This window comes from Dendrobates tinctorius, unplaced genomic scaffold (assembly GCF_039654945.1).
Source record: "Dendrobates tinctorius isolate UK_male_01 unplaced genomic scaffold, ASM3965494v1 ptg000143l, whole genome shotgun sequence".
In the NCBI taxonomy this organism is placed as follows: Eukaryota; Metazoa; Chordata; class Amphibia; order Anura; family Dendrobatidae; genus Dendrobates; species Dendrobates tinctorius.
The window spans coordinates 32,561,010-32,576,964 of record NW_027361810.1 but is presented as its reverse complement, the minus strand read 5'-3'; the positions used below and the strand labels follow the sequence as shown (position 1 = coordinate 32,576,964).

General features: G+C 42.9%; 1 protein-coding gene across 1 annotated transcript in view; it reads right to left on the bottom strand.

Annotated features, from left to right (window-relative positions):
- Positions 1-15,955, bottom strand: part of PSMD14 (proteasome 26S subunit, non-ATPase 14) — an 86,047-nt gene that overhangs the window by 55,715 nt on the left and 14,377 nt on the right. Inside the window, exon 2 of the mRNA XM_073545731.1 lies at positions 15,741-15,792. Coding sequence (XP_073401832.1) covers positions 15,741-15,788 — 48 coding nt within the window. The 5' untranslated portion in view covers positions 15,789-15,792. The remainder of the gene's footprint in view (positions 1-15,740; positions 15,793-15,955) is intronic.

The following is a 15,955-nucleotide window of genomic DNA, read 5'->3' as shown; positions in this document are numbered from 1 at the left end:
TCGCAGCCCAGGATAATGATGATATCATGATAATGTAATTGGGAAGAGCAGAGAAAGTCATTTCAGATCACCTATGCTCAGGACCATTTCTACTCCCTACTACCTAGGGTGTTTCTTTCTATTGGAGACCAGGGAATAAAATGAAGACTATAAGCGAAGATTTTACTCAACTTCCCTTAAAGAAATAAATACATGATCAATTGTGAACTTATGCAATGTATGAAAGGTACTTATCACATCATGAGACATAAAAAAATTAACTTAATTGCGGTCATCAGAAACCTATGTAATACAAAAAGCAATGTATGGCCGCAAAAAAATAAAATAAAAAATAAATATATATATTTTCCCAGAAAATGATTGCAATTACATGTTTTGTTATAGACATGTTTATTTCCTTTGTGTGTATTTGAACAGCACAAAAGAAAAAGAGGGGGGGGGGGGAAACAACACACAATCTGGACAGTGTCACACAAAACCCCAAAATTGTCCAGACAAAATTGTTGGCACCATTCAAAAATCGTGGGTAAACAACTTTGTTTCAAGTATGTGATGCTCGTTCAAACGCCTCTTCCTTTTCTCCATGCTTAGTGTGGCACACACAGACACACAATGCAAAGATTAAGTCAACGTCTCACCTTTTATCTGATTTCAGGTGTGGTTTTCACATTGCCCGCACCTGTTACTTGCCACAGGCGAGTTTGAACAAGCATCACATGCTTGCAACAAAGGAGTTTACCACCCACAATTTTGAAAAGGTGCCAAAAATTTTGTCCGGCCCATTTTTGTGTGAAATTACACCCAATTCCCCTTTCTTTTCGGAAATAAACATGTGTGTGCCAGGACTGTGTCATAATCGACATAGCCTCAAGTGAAGCCTCATTCACACGTCAGTGATTTTCGTGAACGAGAAAAATAGGTTCTACTTTTATCAGTGTTTCCACCCCCAGAGAGTCAGAATTTGGTCAGGATCAGTTTTTACCATCAGTGAGGTCAAAGTTTCATCAGTTTTTCTCGAACAAGGAGCAAACAAACTCCCCCCCCAAAAAAAAAGTTTCTCCACCATCTCTTAGTCCATGATGGCAACAGCATACCGTCCATTGTTTTGATGGACCCATAGACTTGCATTACCGATTTTGATCCCACACTTGGGTCAACATCGGACATTTCTCTGCGATTTTGCACGGACCACTCGGTCTGCAAAAAAAATGACGGACACGTGAACAGCCCCATAGACTGTTAAAGGTGCGAGTGCCATCTGTGAAAAACACGGATAGAACTCGTATGCTAAAACTGTGTAAAGACAAAAGCAGTAGGCAAAGAATTAAGAGAGCGACACAAGGGTTTACTAAAGTACATCACCATGGTGTAGTAGGCACACTGTGTGCCACAGATTAGTGGCTCCGTACACCATCATATTTCAAGACAAAATTGCTTTTAGAAGAAAATCCCTTCATAATAAAATATCTTATCCTACCAGAGTTCGTGTATTCAGATACATCACATTGTACAAGAGCATTTCTGTCTACAAATGGTCTCCGCTGAATGAGTCGACAATTTGATACCATCAAAAATTTGGCGCAATCTGCTTTAACTACTTTTTTTTAAACCTTTTTTTTTTTTTTTTGCTAATATTTACTCAACTTATTTTTTTAATACAGGCTATGACTATGGAGAAAAAAAAAAAAAAAAAATGTATTATCCTCGTATTCACCGCTATGATGAAATCCAATACACAAAAAAAAAAAAAAAAAATATATAAAAAAAAAAAGATCAATTTGCACCCAAAACGGTTTTACGAACCATACACTCATTTTTTTTTGTAAGCATGTCATTTAAAGAGAAAAAAGAAAAAAAAAAAAACACCACGTGCTGGTACAGGAATACGCTGGAAGTCGGCGCTCTGCCTCATCTTTTTCACATGGGCAGTACTTGTTGACAAAGTGCTACAGAAGGCATTTCAGACGGTAACAGCACAAACCTAATGTGTTATCTGCTCAGGTCTTTTAGCAAATTTATTAACACTATTAGCCGCTTTACTTCACCTTCCTGTTAGTGTGAACTTCCGTCACTTACTTCGCCAGGTTTATTAAATACCTGCTGATTAAACAAGAGTCAAAACGACTGATAAGAAAGCTGTAATCAGACGCTGAACTGTGTTTGCGGTAAATAATCGTACAGAAGTAATGAATATTAACAAGGGCTACGTTAATAATACACTTTTTTTTGTACGCAGCGTTGAATATCTGTTTTTCTTTTTTTACTGTAACTTTATATTAGTTTAGGCTTCATTTTACACCAGACTGTTCTAAGGAAAAAGGTTAAAAAAAAAAAATGTCGAAGTCAATAGATAAAAACGATACCTAGATAATGAGCGGAAGAAATATCACATTTGGCCGATTGTTCGGGTCCAGAGTTCTCCAGCAGAGTGCAAAACTTCAAGAGCAATTAGGATCTTTACATTTTTCCACGGCTGATTTATAATAAAAAAGGAAAAGTGAGCGGTAATCGGCATAAAAATATACAAATACCGTATACATTCGGGGAGGGCTGCGGATGTGCTAGGTTTGTTCCGTAGTCGAGGAGCCAGACTTTTAATGCTTTAATTTCGTGAGCATTAAACGAGTAGTGTGAAAAAACAAGCTGCATGTAAACTACCGCGGACCGCTTCGGTGCCGAGCGGAGGCAACCTGTTATCGGAGGTGTTAATTGGCAATAGGAGTACAAGTCAGAAGCATGTTCCCCATTGTCCAAGCCCAGCAAGGCTGGGTCATTAAAGTGGAAATGAATTCTTTCCTGCTGGTTTAACCCTTCGACGGATCAACCGTTGGCTTGTAAGCGTCGCATTGAAAATTTAACTCGGCGACGTTAAACAAAAGCGAAGAACAATAATTAAAAGGCTGCTGATGAGTATTGTCCCTAAAGCTGGCCCTTGACATACAAGCGACCCCGAGATTGTATAGAGAGTCCAAGTGTCCTATGACAATGGAAAAAAAATTGACTGCTCCCCAAAAAAATTCAAAGGAGTAAAATTAGCATTATTTTTAAGAAAATATTTATGTCTGCCTTTTGACATGATCATAAAGTAGGTAATGAATCGGCACTACTACTGTTATCAAGGGGTTGAGGCGAAATATGACCATTATTGACCCTTCTACTACAGTTGGGTTAGAGTTCCTTTTATCATCAGAAAGAGCTAGAAATCAGTTGATCGTCAAGGATCTTACGGCCAAGACGGTGCATTCTGCTTCAAACGGCTGCCATTGGATGAACATTTCCATTGCAGTGACCACCAGAGGGGAAATGTGTTATTACGTGAAGCCACAGCAGGTCCATCAAAGCTGGAGACACTGCTTGTTAGGGCTCATACTCACTTGCGAGAGACTCGCACGAAAACCTGGCCCTGCCGCTGGCACTCGGACCGGAGCATGCGGCTGTATAGACATACATGTAGCTGCACGCTCCGGTCCGAGTGCAGGCGGCTGTGCCAGGTTTTCGTGCGAATCTCTCGCAAGTGAGTATGAGCCCTTAGGCCTCACTCGGGAATCCGTTTTTCAAGGACAGAGCATGAACCCATTACAGTTTTCAAACTGTTTATAATGTTGGCGTTTTTTTTTTTTGTAGACCATTTGCCTGAGCCGAGTGTGACAGCATATATTTCTACGCAGCTGTAATGCTGTGTCAAACAGCCGCGACACATGCAGCAGCGACTCAAACATAGTATTCTAGCATGCCGAAGACACTCGTATTAGCACACGAGGATGTTCGGATGGCACCTAATCCGAGCATACTCGTTCATCACTACCCACTAGTTAATGGTTATAAACCGCTACGGCCAGATATCAGCTTTGAGTCCATTAGGAAATAAGAGTTTCATCACAGTTTTTGTGCATTTTTGGTCCTTGATGCCATCTTCATCCGTGCTCTGAATATGGCTTTTCTCAAAGAGTTTTCCTATGAACTTTTCTGCAATTCTGACACAAAGCTAACTTTTTATTATTTGGGGGAAAAAAAATATTGTGTTTCTTGAAAGGAGATGTAGAGCATAGACAGCTACGATAATCTCACAAAATCTGGTAGAGAAAAAAAAGAATTAATGTGCATTGCATAAATTACGAGGCAGGTTGAGGTACAGTATAGGCCTGTGGAGTAGAGAACCTCATCAAAGAAATAAAAAATGGAGTTGACGGTGGATTGCAAGATACTACTAACTGAGTAAACGTATATGAGCTTCCTACAAAAGAATCTATGCTTAATGAACTGGTTTTTAAGCACCCATAGGGTCCATACTATATGTATGGTAAAAGTGTGGTAACCGTAAACTCCATCAAAATGACATACTGGATTAACTTTAAAGAAAAAAAAAAAATTGGTGGCCACTTCTTTCCACCTGTAGGCGTCTAAATCCCCCCCCCCCCCGTAATGAAAATTTACCTCTTAATCAGTTTTGTTATGTGCTCACTGAGTTTTATGTGCAAGTCTCCTTCGACAAAGGTGAAGAGTAGGACGGGTTGCGTTTCCGTATATTTTGTAAATAAGAAACAATGAGCAACTCGGTCTCTGGATACTTTTACAGCAATTATCACCCAATATACTGGGGCAGCCTATTGATAAACTGGCCAAAGCAGTCACATCTACCCCCTACAATCTGCTAATACCAACGCGCCATAGTCGTTTTCTACAGTGAGGAACGGGCTGCAAACATGTATTTAATGATTGTCCACATTAAAACAATGCATTTTTCCAGTTACTTTAAAGACAAACAATGAGGAAATCACACAAGGGAATAAGAAGGTGTGACTTTTTTTCTATAAATCAAGTCCTTAATGACCCTAATGATGTCAGAAATGGCAGCTATTCTATGTTCATGGGATAACGAGGATAAGCGCTGCCCACTGCCGTACAGGCAGAGAGACGGCACCGGCTTCTCACACCAATTACTGGCTCTCCTAACGACGCTTGGATATAAAACCAGCATTGTTACGGGTAAGAGGTTATACTTGGCTCAGACATGAATTGTCCGTAATTGTCTCAGGGTTGATGTTCCGCCTCTGTAAAAATAGAAGGTGAAGATAAGTGGACCTAGAGCTATACATGATTTAATCCTTCTATAAAATGAAGACATAGATGTACAATGCTATATTAAAAAGGGGGTTGTCACACAACGACATCCATTGCCCAGGTTGCCGATTAGAAAATTTGTCTGTCACACAGGGGAGGTCTCCTTATAAGGAAGTCCTTCATGGATGTCACACAGGGGGGGGGGGGGGGGGGGGGGGGGTTTGGTCTCCTTGTAAGAAGTCCTTCATGGACATGACACCAAAAATATGGTTGTCACACATGGGGGGTCTCCTTGTAAGGAAGTCCTTCATGACATTCCCTCATGGGAGGTCTCCTTGTAAGGAAGTCCTACATGACATTCACTCATGGGAGGTCTCCTTGTAAGGAAGTCCTACATGACATTCCCTCATGGGAGGTCTCCTTGTAAGGAAGTCCTACATGACATTCCCTCATGGGAGGTCTCCTTGTAAGGAAGTCCTTCATGACATTCCCTCATGGGAGGTCTCCTTGTAAGGAAGTCCTTCATGACATTCCCTCATGGGAGGTCTCCTTGTAAGGAAGTCCTTCATGACATTCCCTCATGGGAGGTCTCCTTGTAAGGAAGTCCTTCATGACATTCCCTCATGGGAGGTCTCCTTGTAAGGAAGTCCTTCATGACATTCCCTCATGGGAGGTCTCCTTGTAAGGAAGTCCTTCATGACATTCCCTCATGGGAGGTCTCCTTGTAAGGAAGTCCTTCATGACATTCCCTCATGGGAGGTCTCCTTGTAAGGAAGTCCTTCATGACATTCCCTCATGGGAGGTCTCCTTGTAAGGAAGTCCTTCATGACATTCCCTCATGGGAGGTCTCCTTGTAAGGAAGTCCTTCATGACATTCCCTCATGGGAGGTCTCCTTGTAAGGAAGTCCTTCATGACATTCCCTCATGGGAGGTCTCCTTGTAAGGAAGTCCTTCATGACATTCCCTCATGGGAGGTCTCCTTGTAAGGAAGTCCTTCATGACATTCCCTCATGGGAGGTCTCCTTGTAAGGAAGTCCTTCATGACATTCCCTCATGGGAGGTCTCCTTGTAAGAAGTCCTTCATGGAGCTGAAGCTGCTACATACAGCTGTTGTTCCTGTGTATTGTATGGCCAGAAGGAAGATCCACCAGCGATAACCGGTATTGGCAGCGGTATCAGACACTCTGCGATCATTTGATCGCCTGGCCTGCATCAGTTCAAAAGAAAAGAAAAAAAACAAAAAAAAAAAAAAAAACCACACACACACACACACACACTTTGCCATATGTCCTGAACCTATTTGTTCAATTCAGAAAATATCTTACTGCTCCATTATATACAGTAAATTGACTGTATAAAAATCCTGAACATTAGTTAATTTGTTTTTTTTTTTTTTGTTTTGTTTAAAATGGCCGCAGATCCATTTTTCTGATGGAGAGCAAGTATGAAAAGCTACAACTCTCACTGCAATCAATTTGCAAATTGCTGTTTTCATGTGAAGACCCTTTTTGACTGGGGAACTAGGAGTACACGGCGTTGCTGGTATCGTGATATGAACATCGCGATTGCTGTATTTAATACTTGTTAATGGGATAAGGACAACACAAAAAAATCTAATATTTTGTCTCAGGTTGCAAGTAACTTTAGATCCAGACTATATTACAAGTTGCATGGCCTTTTTATTTGTTATTGGCAGATCACAGCCCTAAAATTGTTGCGAGTCTTCGGTGAGACTTGCGTGCAAGTTGGTAGTACACGTTGAATGGATTTCGGTCACGCCTTAGACGGACGCCAAAGTATATGTATACCAACATATATCATCCAGTGGCACAACTTGAAGCTCCCAGGTCTCAATACAAAAATCTCCAACTATCACTAATCATCTCATGTGGGACAAAAAAACAAAAACAAAGTATTTTTTGGCCTCCAAGCGTCAGGTGGGACTGCAGTAGTGATGAGCGAACCAGCTCGGATAACACAATCCCCTTGAGAATGAGTAGCAGCGAAACGTGCGTCGGGGCACTGGTGGCTGTATGTAGTGTTCCTTCACCTCAATATGGGTAAGCTCTTTACTACCTTTATATTAGATATGGAGTGATTAAGTCTTTTTAATGTTGTCTTCCAATATTATACTGCATGATATACATTTAGACGGACTGATTATTTGTGTCACTAAACGATCTTAATAGTCTGTACTATGATTTACGGTATCATACCTCTTACATGCAAATTCTTAATCATGGAAGTTCATTATCATTCCCTACTTTGTCTGATATACACTACCTGGCTACCCTTTACTTTGTGAAAACCCCCTCCCTCCTTTATCTACTTGATTTTATACCCTTTTGAATCCTCATACGTGTCCCATTTACTCTCTAGTTCATGTCTTTTTTTACATTTAATCTTTAATAAAATTTTGTATATTTTATACTCTTGAGTGATGTTTTTCTGGGTAATTTGTACCCTGACTTTGGTTGTATATTTTAGTAGAACCCACCGGTTATTGATCTTTATATGATGGGAAAACCCCTATAACTATGTTTATATGTCTTTTTGGATATTTTTAAGGTCAGCTCAGATGAGGTGTTATCTGAGAATGCTCGGGTGCTAACCGAGTGACTTTGGCATGCTCAAAAAATATGTTTGAGTCCACGTGGCTGCAAGTCTCTCGGCTGTTCGACAGCTGCAACCCATGTAGGGATTTCCTAACAAACAGGCAAACCATTCATGTGTTGCAGCTGTCGAAGAGCCGTGAGACATGCCGCCTTGGGGACTCAAACATTTTTCGAGCACTCAGTAAGCACCCAAGCATGCAGGCATAACACCTTATCGGAGCATGTTCGCTCATTACTAGAATGCACCCCTTGCAGTTTATATTCCTGATGCAAGCCCACCATAGGGCAAAAGGATACTCTTTGGCAACGTCAGGTAAATGGAGGTCTATTGATTAGGCTTCTTTTACACTTCCCATGATTTTTGCGGGCCGTATTGCCGTAATTTTCACAGTCTGCCTGCAAAAACGGGCCGCAAATATCTTTTTCGGATTGCTTTTTTTACCTTTTAAAAAGTTGGCTGAAAAAGAAAAAAAAGAAAAAAAATGGCGTTCAGCAAATACGGTGTACCACAAAAACAAGCTTCCGTTTTTGCGGCACCATTGATTAAAATGGGGGCCGGGTCCGTAAGCCGTGAAAAACATCGAGCAAGCTCAATATTTTTTCACGGCCGTAAATACGGCCCTCACGGCCACACGGCGTACCGACTAATTTTTGCGGGACGTTTTTGAGGCCCCATAGAAATCTATTGGGGACGCAAAAACGGCCCGCAAAAAAACAAGGCAAGTGTAAAAGAACCCTAACATTTCCGATACTGTATATGCTAGGAGGCTTCCTGATGCTGCCACGTGGTTGTACTCTTGGAGGCAAGCCATAGACGTAATTGTAATATATGTAGACTGCAAAACCAGATACTCAGATGTCCCGCGAATGCATCAGGCTTGAGCCTCAATCATGAGCGGATCGGAAACTCTTGTGTAACTGGCAGGTCTTCCAGGTCTGCATATATATTATGACTGTGTTCTCACAAGCTGTAGAAAACAGTTTCATTTCTATCCATTTAATGACAAGCCCCATGCCTCAGAATTCACTTTCCGAGTGATAAGGTTTGAGTGCCATCCACGTTGCCCTATCCTGGAAGTGTCCCAACTATCCCATCTGATAAAATACACTCACAGATGGGAGAACATGATAGATAATTGGCAACTGTGTAAGGAAATCTAGTGGCTAGTGCCATGCGAGTCGCCTACCTCGCCAAATCAAAGAGCATGACACTGGGAACAGAATTGGGTTCAGCTTTCATTATTTAAAGGGAAAGCAGCATCATTCCTTTAAAGGGGGAGAAGCTAACTTTCAACAACTTTTCATTATCAGCTTATAGTTTCTGAATCGATTACCTTTCTATGTTTCACAGACTTCAGTATTATTGTTTGCAGTCACTCAGGTTGCCGGAAACTTTTTAAATGTAATTTTAATTTTTTTTTTTTTTTTTTAAATGCCACCACTCACCTGGTTCTATCTCAACACACCAAAAACACCCGCTCAGCCAGTCGCTGGCTATGGCTATTGATTACTGACCAGGCGTGTCCAGCCACTTGTAGCGGAAGCGGAGATTAGCTAGAACGCGAGTTGCCATTAACCAATGCGGCCAAGTATAATTTATATCTATTTTTTTTAATCATTTTTATTATTGTATATACAATTTAAAGAAAAAACTAAACCCTAAGGGTATGTGCACACGTTGCGGATTCTGCTGTGGATCCGCAAGCAATGTACAGTACCATGATAGCCAATGGGATTTCAAAACCTCTGTGCACATGCTGTGGATTTTTTCCGCCGTTTTAAATCCGCAGCATGTCAATTCTTTCTGCGGATTCCACAGCAGTTTGACACCTGTTCCATTGTACAGGTGTCAAAGCGCAGGGGAAAACCGCAGGTCACTTTTACCTGCGGTTTCACCTACAAATATGAGCAGAAAAATCCGCAGATGATTCCGCACTGTGTGCACTCACCCTAACACCTCCAAAAGGTTAAAAAAATTTTATATATATATATATATATATATATATATATATATATATATATATATATATATATAATGGGCCCACGGGTGCAGCATTAATCACCACTGTAGAGTAGGGAAACGTCAAAATAGTGCAGGAACGAATGAGATCTTAAAAGATTATAGCAACGCGCTGCAGAATTTCTGTGTAAGGAAATAAGCCTGTAATAAGGATTTGAAATAGGTACAGTATGTCAAGTTTCCGATGCAGATTTTCACAGATTTCTCCTCTTTCAATATAGACTAGAGCTGGGTAAAGTACATTGAACCCTCCAGACTGGAACAGTCAGCCTGAGGACCGAAACAGCAGAAGGGACTCACCATGCCCTTGCCAGCAGTCCATTACAAACCACTGTCACCGCGATCCACATCCTCTTGTATATAGGGGAGCTGCGTGCGTGTGGGCGCGCTCACACTGCACACACACAGGGGCTGCGGGCGCGCTCACACTGCACACACACAGGGGCTGCGGGCGCGCTCACACTGCACACACACAGGGGCTGCGGGCGCGCTCACACTGCACACACACAGGGGCTGCGGGCGCGCTCACACTGCACACACACAGGGGCTGCGGGCGCGCTCACACTGCACACACACAGGGGCTGCGGGCGCGCTCACACTGCACACACACAGGGGCTGCGGGCGCGCTCACACTGCACACACACAGGGGCTGCGGGCGCGCTCACACTGCACACACACAGGGGCTGCGGGCGCGCTCACACTGCACACACACAGGGGCTGCGGGCGCGCTCACACTGCACACACAGGGGCTGCGGGCGCGCTCACACTGCACACACAGGGGCTGCGGGCGCGCTCACACTGCACACACAGGGGCTGCGGGCGCGCTCACACTGCACACACAGGGGCTGCGGGCGCGCTCACACTGCACACACACGGGCTGCGGGCGCGCTCACACTGCACACACACAGGGGCTGCGGGCGCGCTCACACTGCACACACACAGGGGCTGCGGGCGCGCTCACACACAGGGGCTGCGGGCGCGCTCACACTGCACACAGGGGCTGCGGGCGCGCTCACACTGTATACACACAGGGGCTGCGGGCACGCTCACACTGTATACACACAGGGGCTGCGGGCGCGCTCACACTGTATACACACAGGGGCTGCGGGCACGCTCACACTGTATACACACAGGGGCTGCGGGCGCGCTCACACACAGGGGCTGCGGGCGCGCTCACACACAGGGGCTGCGGGCGCGCTCACACTGTATACACACAGGGGCTGCGGGCGCGCTCACACTGTATACACACAGGGGCTGCGGGCGCGCTCACACTGTATACACACGGGCTGCGGGCGCGCTCACACTGTATACACACAGGGGCTGCGGGCGCGCTCACACTGTATACACACTGGGGCTGCGGGCGCGCTCACACTGTATACACACAGGGGCTGCGGGCGCGCTCACACTGTACACACACACAGGGGCTGCGGGCGCGCTCACACTGTATACACACAGGGGCTGCGGGCGCGCTCACACTGTATACACACAGGGGCTGCGGGCGCGCTCACACTGTATACACACAGGGGCTGCGGGCGCGCTCACACTGTATACACACAGGGGCTGCGGGCGCGCTCACACTGTATACACACAGTTGTGCTCAAAAGTTTACATACCCCGTCAGAAGTTTTTGCACTCTTGGCCTTTTTTTCCAGAGAAAATGAATGATAACACCAAAACTTTTTCTCCACTCATGGTTAGTGGTTGGGTGAAGCCATTTATTGTCAAACTACTGTGTTTTCTCTTTTTAAATCATAATGACAACCCAAAACATCCAAATGACCCTGATCAATAGTTTACATACCCCATTTCTTAATACCATGTTTTGCCCCCTCTAACATCAATGACAGCTTGAAGTCTTTTGGTGTCTTCATTCCTATTCTATGAAAAAAGGCCAAGAAAGCAAAAATTCTGCCGGGGTATGCAAACTTTTGAGCACAACTGGAAGGGCTATGAGGGGGCTCACACTGTATACAGAGGGGATATATGGGGGCTCATATGGTATATAGGGGGGTGTCCGCAAACTTAATTCTGCTCAATATTAAGTGATACAGTTAATATTAAAAGAAAATAATTACAATTAATGTTAATATTAAAATGGAGCAGAACAAACTGATTTCAGCCTATTCGTTTGGCCCTCCACAACAGTAACTGTCTCTCGTGGCCCCTCGGGAAAATTAATAGCCCGCCCCTGATAGAGGGGTGACATAAACCACGGCTGTTGAACAAGCTTCGGTCAGAGTCCTTCATGAAGTGGATAGTCTGTAATAATTTGTTATAAAAAGATACTAAAATTTACCTAAAATTTTCCTCAAATTTCTCTGAAAGCAAATAATTATGAAATGATATACAATTCTAATAGAAATTTAATATTTGTATCAGATTTGCCGTGCATTTGTCCGTCCCGTGTGAAGTAACCCCGGTGTCCACCACATGACCAATACAGATTACCAGCACCCGAGAATGAAGTCAAGTGCAGAAGCAGGAGAAGAAAATAAAAATAAAAATAAAGTGCTTTTTCAACTTACAGACAATTGCAGACTACAAACAGGACAAGAAAGTGTTATTTGTTGCACTGTGCATATGATTTACGCTACATGTTTCCTAAGGAGCGCTAAATTAACATTTTGCTAATTTCTCGGCAGAATCAATTGTATGAAGCCCATATGTCGACCTTTCAGACACATTTTCTCACATTTCAAGAAGACAGATGACAGAAGCTGGAATTAAAGAAAGTTAATTGTGACATCATTAAAATGCGCATTGAGAACTCCGAGGGCACAAACAAGGTGAGAAACCCCTTTTTCGACTTTTCCTAGGTCTCCTTTACACAAAGGTCGACAAAGATCACAGGCGGGCAACGTCATCTGCCCAGTTTACGGGTTAGGTTGTGCCACCAGATCTTCTTGAAAAGGTATCTTTTCATGCCAGATATGGGTGATGAAGTAAACATTAAAAAAAAATATAATAATTCTGTTGATTTTTCTTAAATGTATGTATTTGGGGCCAGAAAAAAAAATAATTTTTGTAGTTCAGGTTCAATAAAAAAAGTTGCATTGTTTGAATGTGCACGGAAACAAAGAGCTTGGAAAAGCAAACTTTGATGTGGTCTATGGCCAGAATTCAGCTGAGAGAAGCTTTATTTATTTATTATTATTATTAACTGCTAAAAAGTTAGAAACTCTCCAATTGGTAAGTGGGGAATGAGCTCAATGTCCAATCCTTAGATTACTCATTGTGCAGCCAGCAAAAAAAAAAAAAAAACAGACTTTGGGAGAGAAAAAGTTTCAAAATTTTTACCGAGACCCAATTACAAAAACGATTTTTTAGCCCAAAATACGAGTATTTAAAAAATGAAAATGCTGCCAAAAGGTGACCACCACCACTAAAGAGCGAGTCCAAAAACAAAATCCATCACTGATTCGCCTTATTCCTGTGCGGACTGAGGAGGTCATCGGCTTTAGACAAAGATTTTCCTCAGCAGTTCTGTGCAGCCACCATGCGAGTCTAAGATGACCCCTGAATGTCACCATACGTGGAATATATCAAGTCCAAAAATCAGGGCTCACTCACACTAGCAATACAGGTTTTTTTTTTTTGGTTTTTTTTTTAAACAATTTGTTCTTGTTGCAGTGTCATATTTTAGTTATGTATTGTTTTCTGAGTGGTCTGAGTCTTTTTATTAATAATTTTCGTTAATTTTTTCATCTTTCATACTTTTATAACACTGATGAAAAACCAAAAAAAAAAAAAAAAAAAAAAAAAAAGAGAACAAATTTACAAATGTGAACAATGTAAATAAGTGCTTTAAGATTCAACCCACTGACTTCACTTGACTCAACACAGCACCCACCCATAGGCGTGCTGGAACATGTAGCATATTCAAAAACTACCAAGTATATGGGGGGAAAAGAAAAAAAAAAATCAATAAGGTGAAGAAAACTGAATGTATTGGTATCTTTCCAAAGTAAGAAAACAAAAATACAACTAAAGGGGTTACCCTCAATGATTGGGCCCTTGGTGGTCTGAAAGTAATAATAAAAAAGTATGAGAGAGAAAATTTTTCTGCCGCCAGAACGGAATTTGGCGTTAAATTTCTGGCATGGAAATTCTTCCGGGCATGCTCAGTGTCAAAAAGCGGATCCGTTGCCGGATTCCGTCAAAGAACGGTTGGCAACGGATCCGCCGCCCATAGGCGACCATTATAACAAATGGCGGATATCGGCGGATCCGTTGCTATCCGCTATTTTGACGCATACAAAAAACGTTTCATTGTCCGTCCACTCAAGTCAGCGGACGCCAATATTTTGACGGATCCGTCAAAAAAAGGATCCAACGGATGATCATCCGTCAAAATCCGACGCTAATGCAAGTCAATAGGAAAAAAAATGGATCCGCCAAAAAGAATGGCGGATCCGTTTTTTGTTTTTTTTTGCAAAACGGCGGATTTTGACTGATGGCAACAAACGGAAATGTGAAACAGGCCTTAGTGCCTGACATCTTTCCTCAAAAGAGGAAGCAAGGCAGACAGCAGTACCAAGGAATTGCGGGGGTCTGATAGGTAAGCACCTTAAAAAAAAAAAAGAATATTCATGGGTTAGTTTTAAAATAATTGATGACATAGACAAAACCTTTAATATGGATCTTTAAAAATTAGGTATGAATGAGCCCTACGGTCGAACACGTAAATAATGGTTTAGGCCGGGATCACACATGCGAGAAACTCGGATGAGTCTTACATCTTAATATCTGGCGCTCAGGAGCAGAGCGTGCGGCTGCATGGAAATACATGCTGCACGCTCCTCTCCGAGTGTCGGCAGCAGTGCAGGGTATTAAGATGCAAAACTCATCCAAGTTTCTCGCATGTGTGCTCTCGGCCTTAGATTAAGTTTTTCACCCTATCCAGTGGTCATCCAAAAACTTATGGTAGATTTAATGGGATTACCACTACATTTTTTAAGTGATCAGCGGAAAGCTATTCTGATGGAAAAAAAAAAAAGAAAAAGAAAACGAGTACGGTATACACTTACTAACATAATTCTCCCCGTGTCAAGCGCCATCAGAACGGAAGTGATGAAGACCCCACCACTAATCACCTAACCCTGCAGCCAATCAGTGGCTACAGCGGTCGGGATGTCATTGCTTTCAGCCTGGCACAGACAATTCTACCAGAATAGAGAAGGCTGAAGTCGATCAGTGGCTGCTGTCTGGCTGCAGCGGCGTTACATGACAACATCACAAGACTTCTAGGAAAGACAGCATGGAGATTACAAAAGTATCGCAGCTCCGGAAGGTAAATACGTTTTGTTCTTGGGGCTGTTAAAAAGGGGTTATCAGACAATGGACAACCCAAAAAAAAACAAAAAAAAAACACAACGACACTAATTATTAACAGCTTAAAAGGAATCTGTCACCCTTCTTTTGGCCTATTAGCTGCTGGCATAGACATCGGGGGCTTATCTACAGCATTCTGTAATGCTGTAGATAAGCCCCCGATGTAACCTGAAAGAGAAGAAAAACACGCTATATTATACTCACCGAGGTGGGCGGTCCGGCGCCTCCCTTCTTCATGCGATGACGCCCTCTTCTCCCGTCCTGAAATGGTTCTGGCTCCGGCGCATTGCTCTGCCCTGTTGAGGGCAGAGCAGAATTCTGCAGTGCGCAGGCGTCGGGAGAGGTCTGGCGACTGCGCACTGCAGAATTCTGCTCTGCCCTCAACAGGGCAGAGCAATGCGCCTGCGCCATTTCAGGACGGGAGAAGAGGGCGTCATTGCATGAAGAAGGGAGGCGCCGGACCGCAACACCCATCGGACCGGACCGCCCACCTCGGTGAGTATAATATAACGTGTTTTTCTTCTCTTTCAGGTTACATCGGGGGCTTATCTACAGCATTACAGAATGCTGTAGATAAGCTCCCGATGTCTATGCCGGCAGCTAATAGGTCAAAAAAAGGATGACAGATTCCCTTTAAACCAATTGACCTTATGATATATCTAAAAAGTATAATGCAACTTTGTGATTAAAAAAATAAATAAATATCTACTGACCTGCCCAAGTCCAGGCATACCTCCTCCGAGCCTTAGGAGTCGATCCATTTTCCTATAATAAGAAAAAAAAAAAAAAAAACCAAATAAGAAATGACGTGCACCTTATCAGTGAAACGACATTCACCTTCAATCACTCAGTATGCCAAAAATATTGGTGGTAATTACAACACAACATCAGTCTTCCTGTTAATTAACGCCACATATTAATTCAAGAA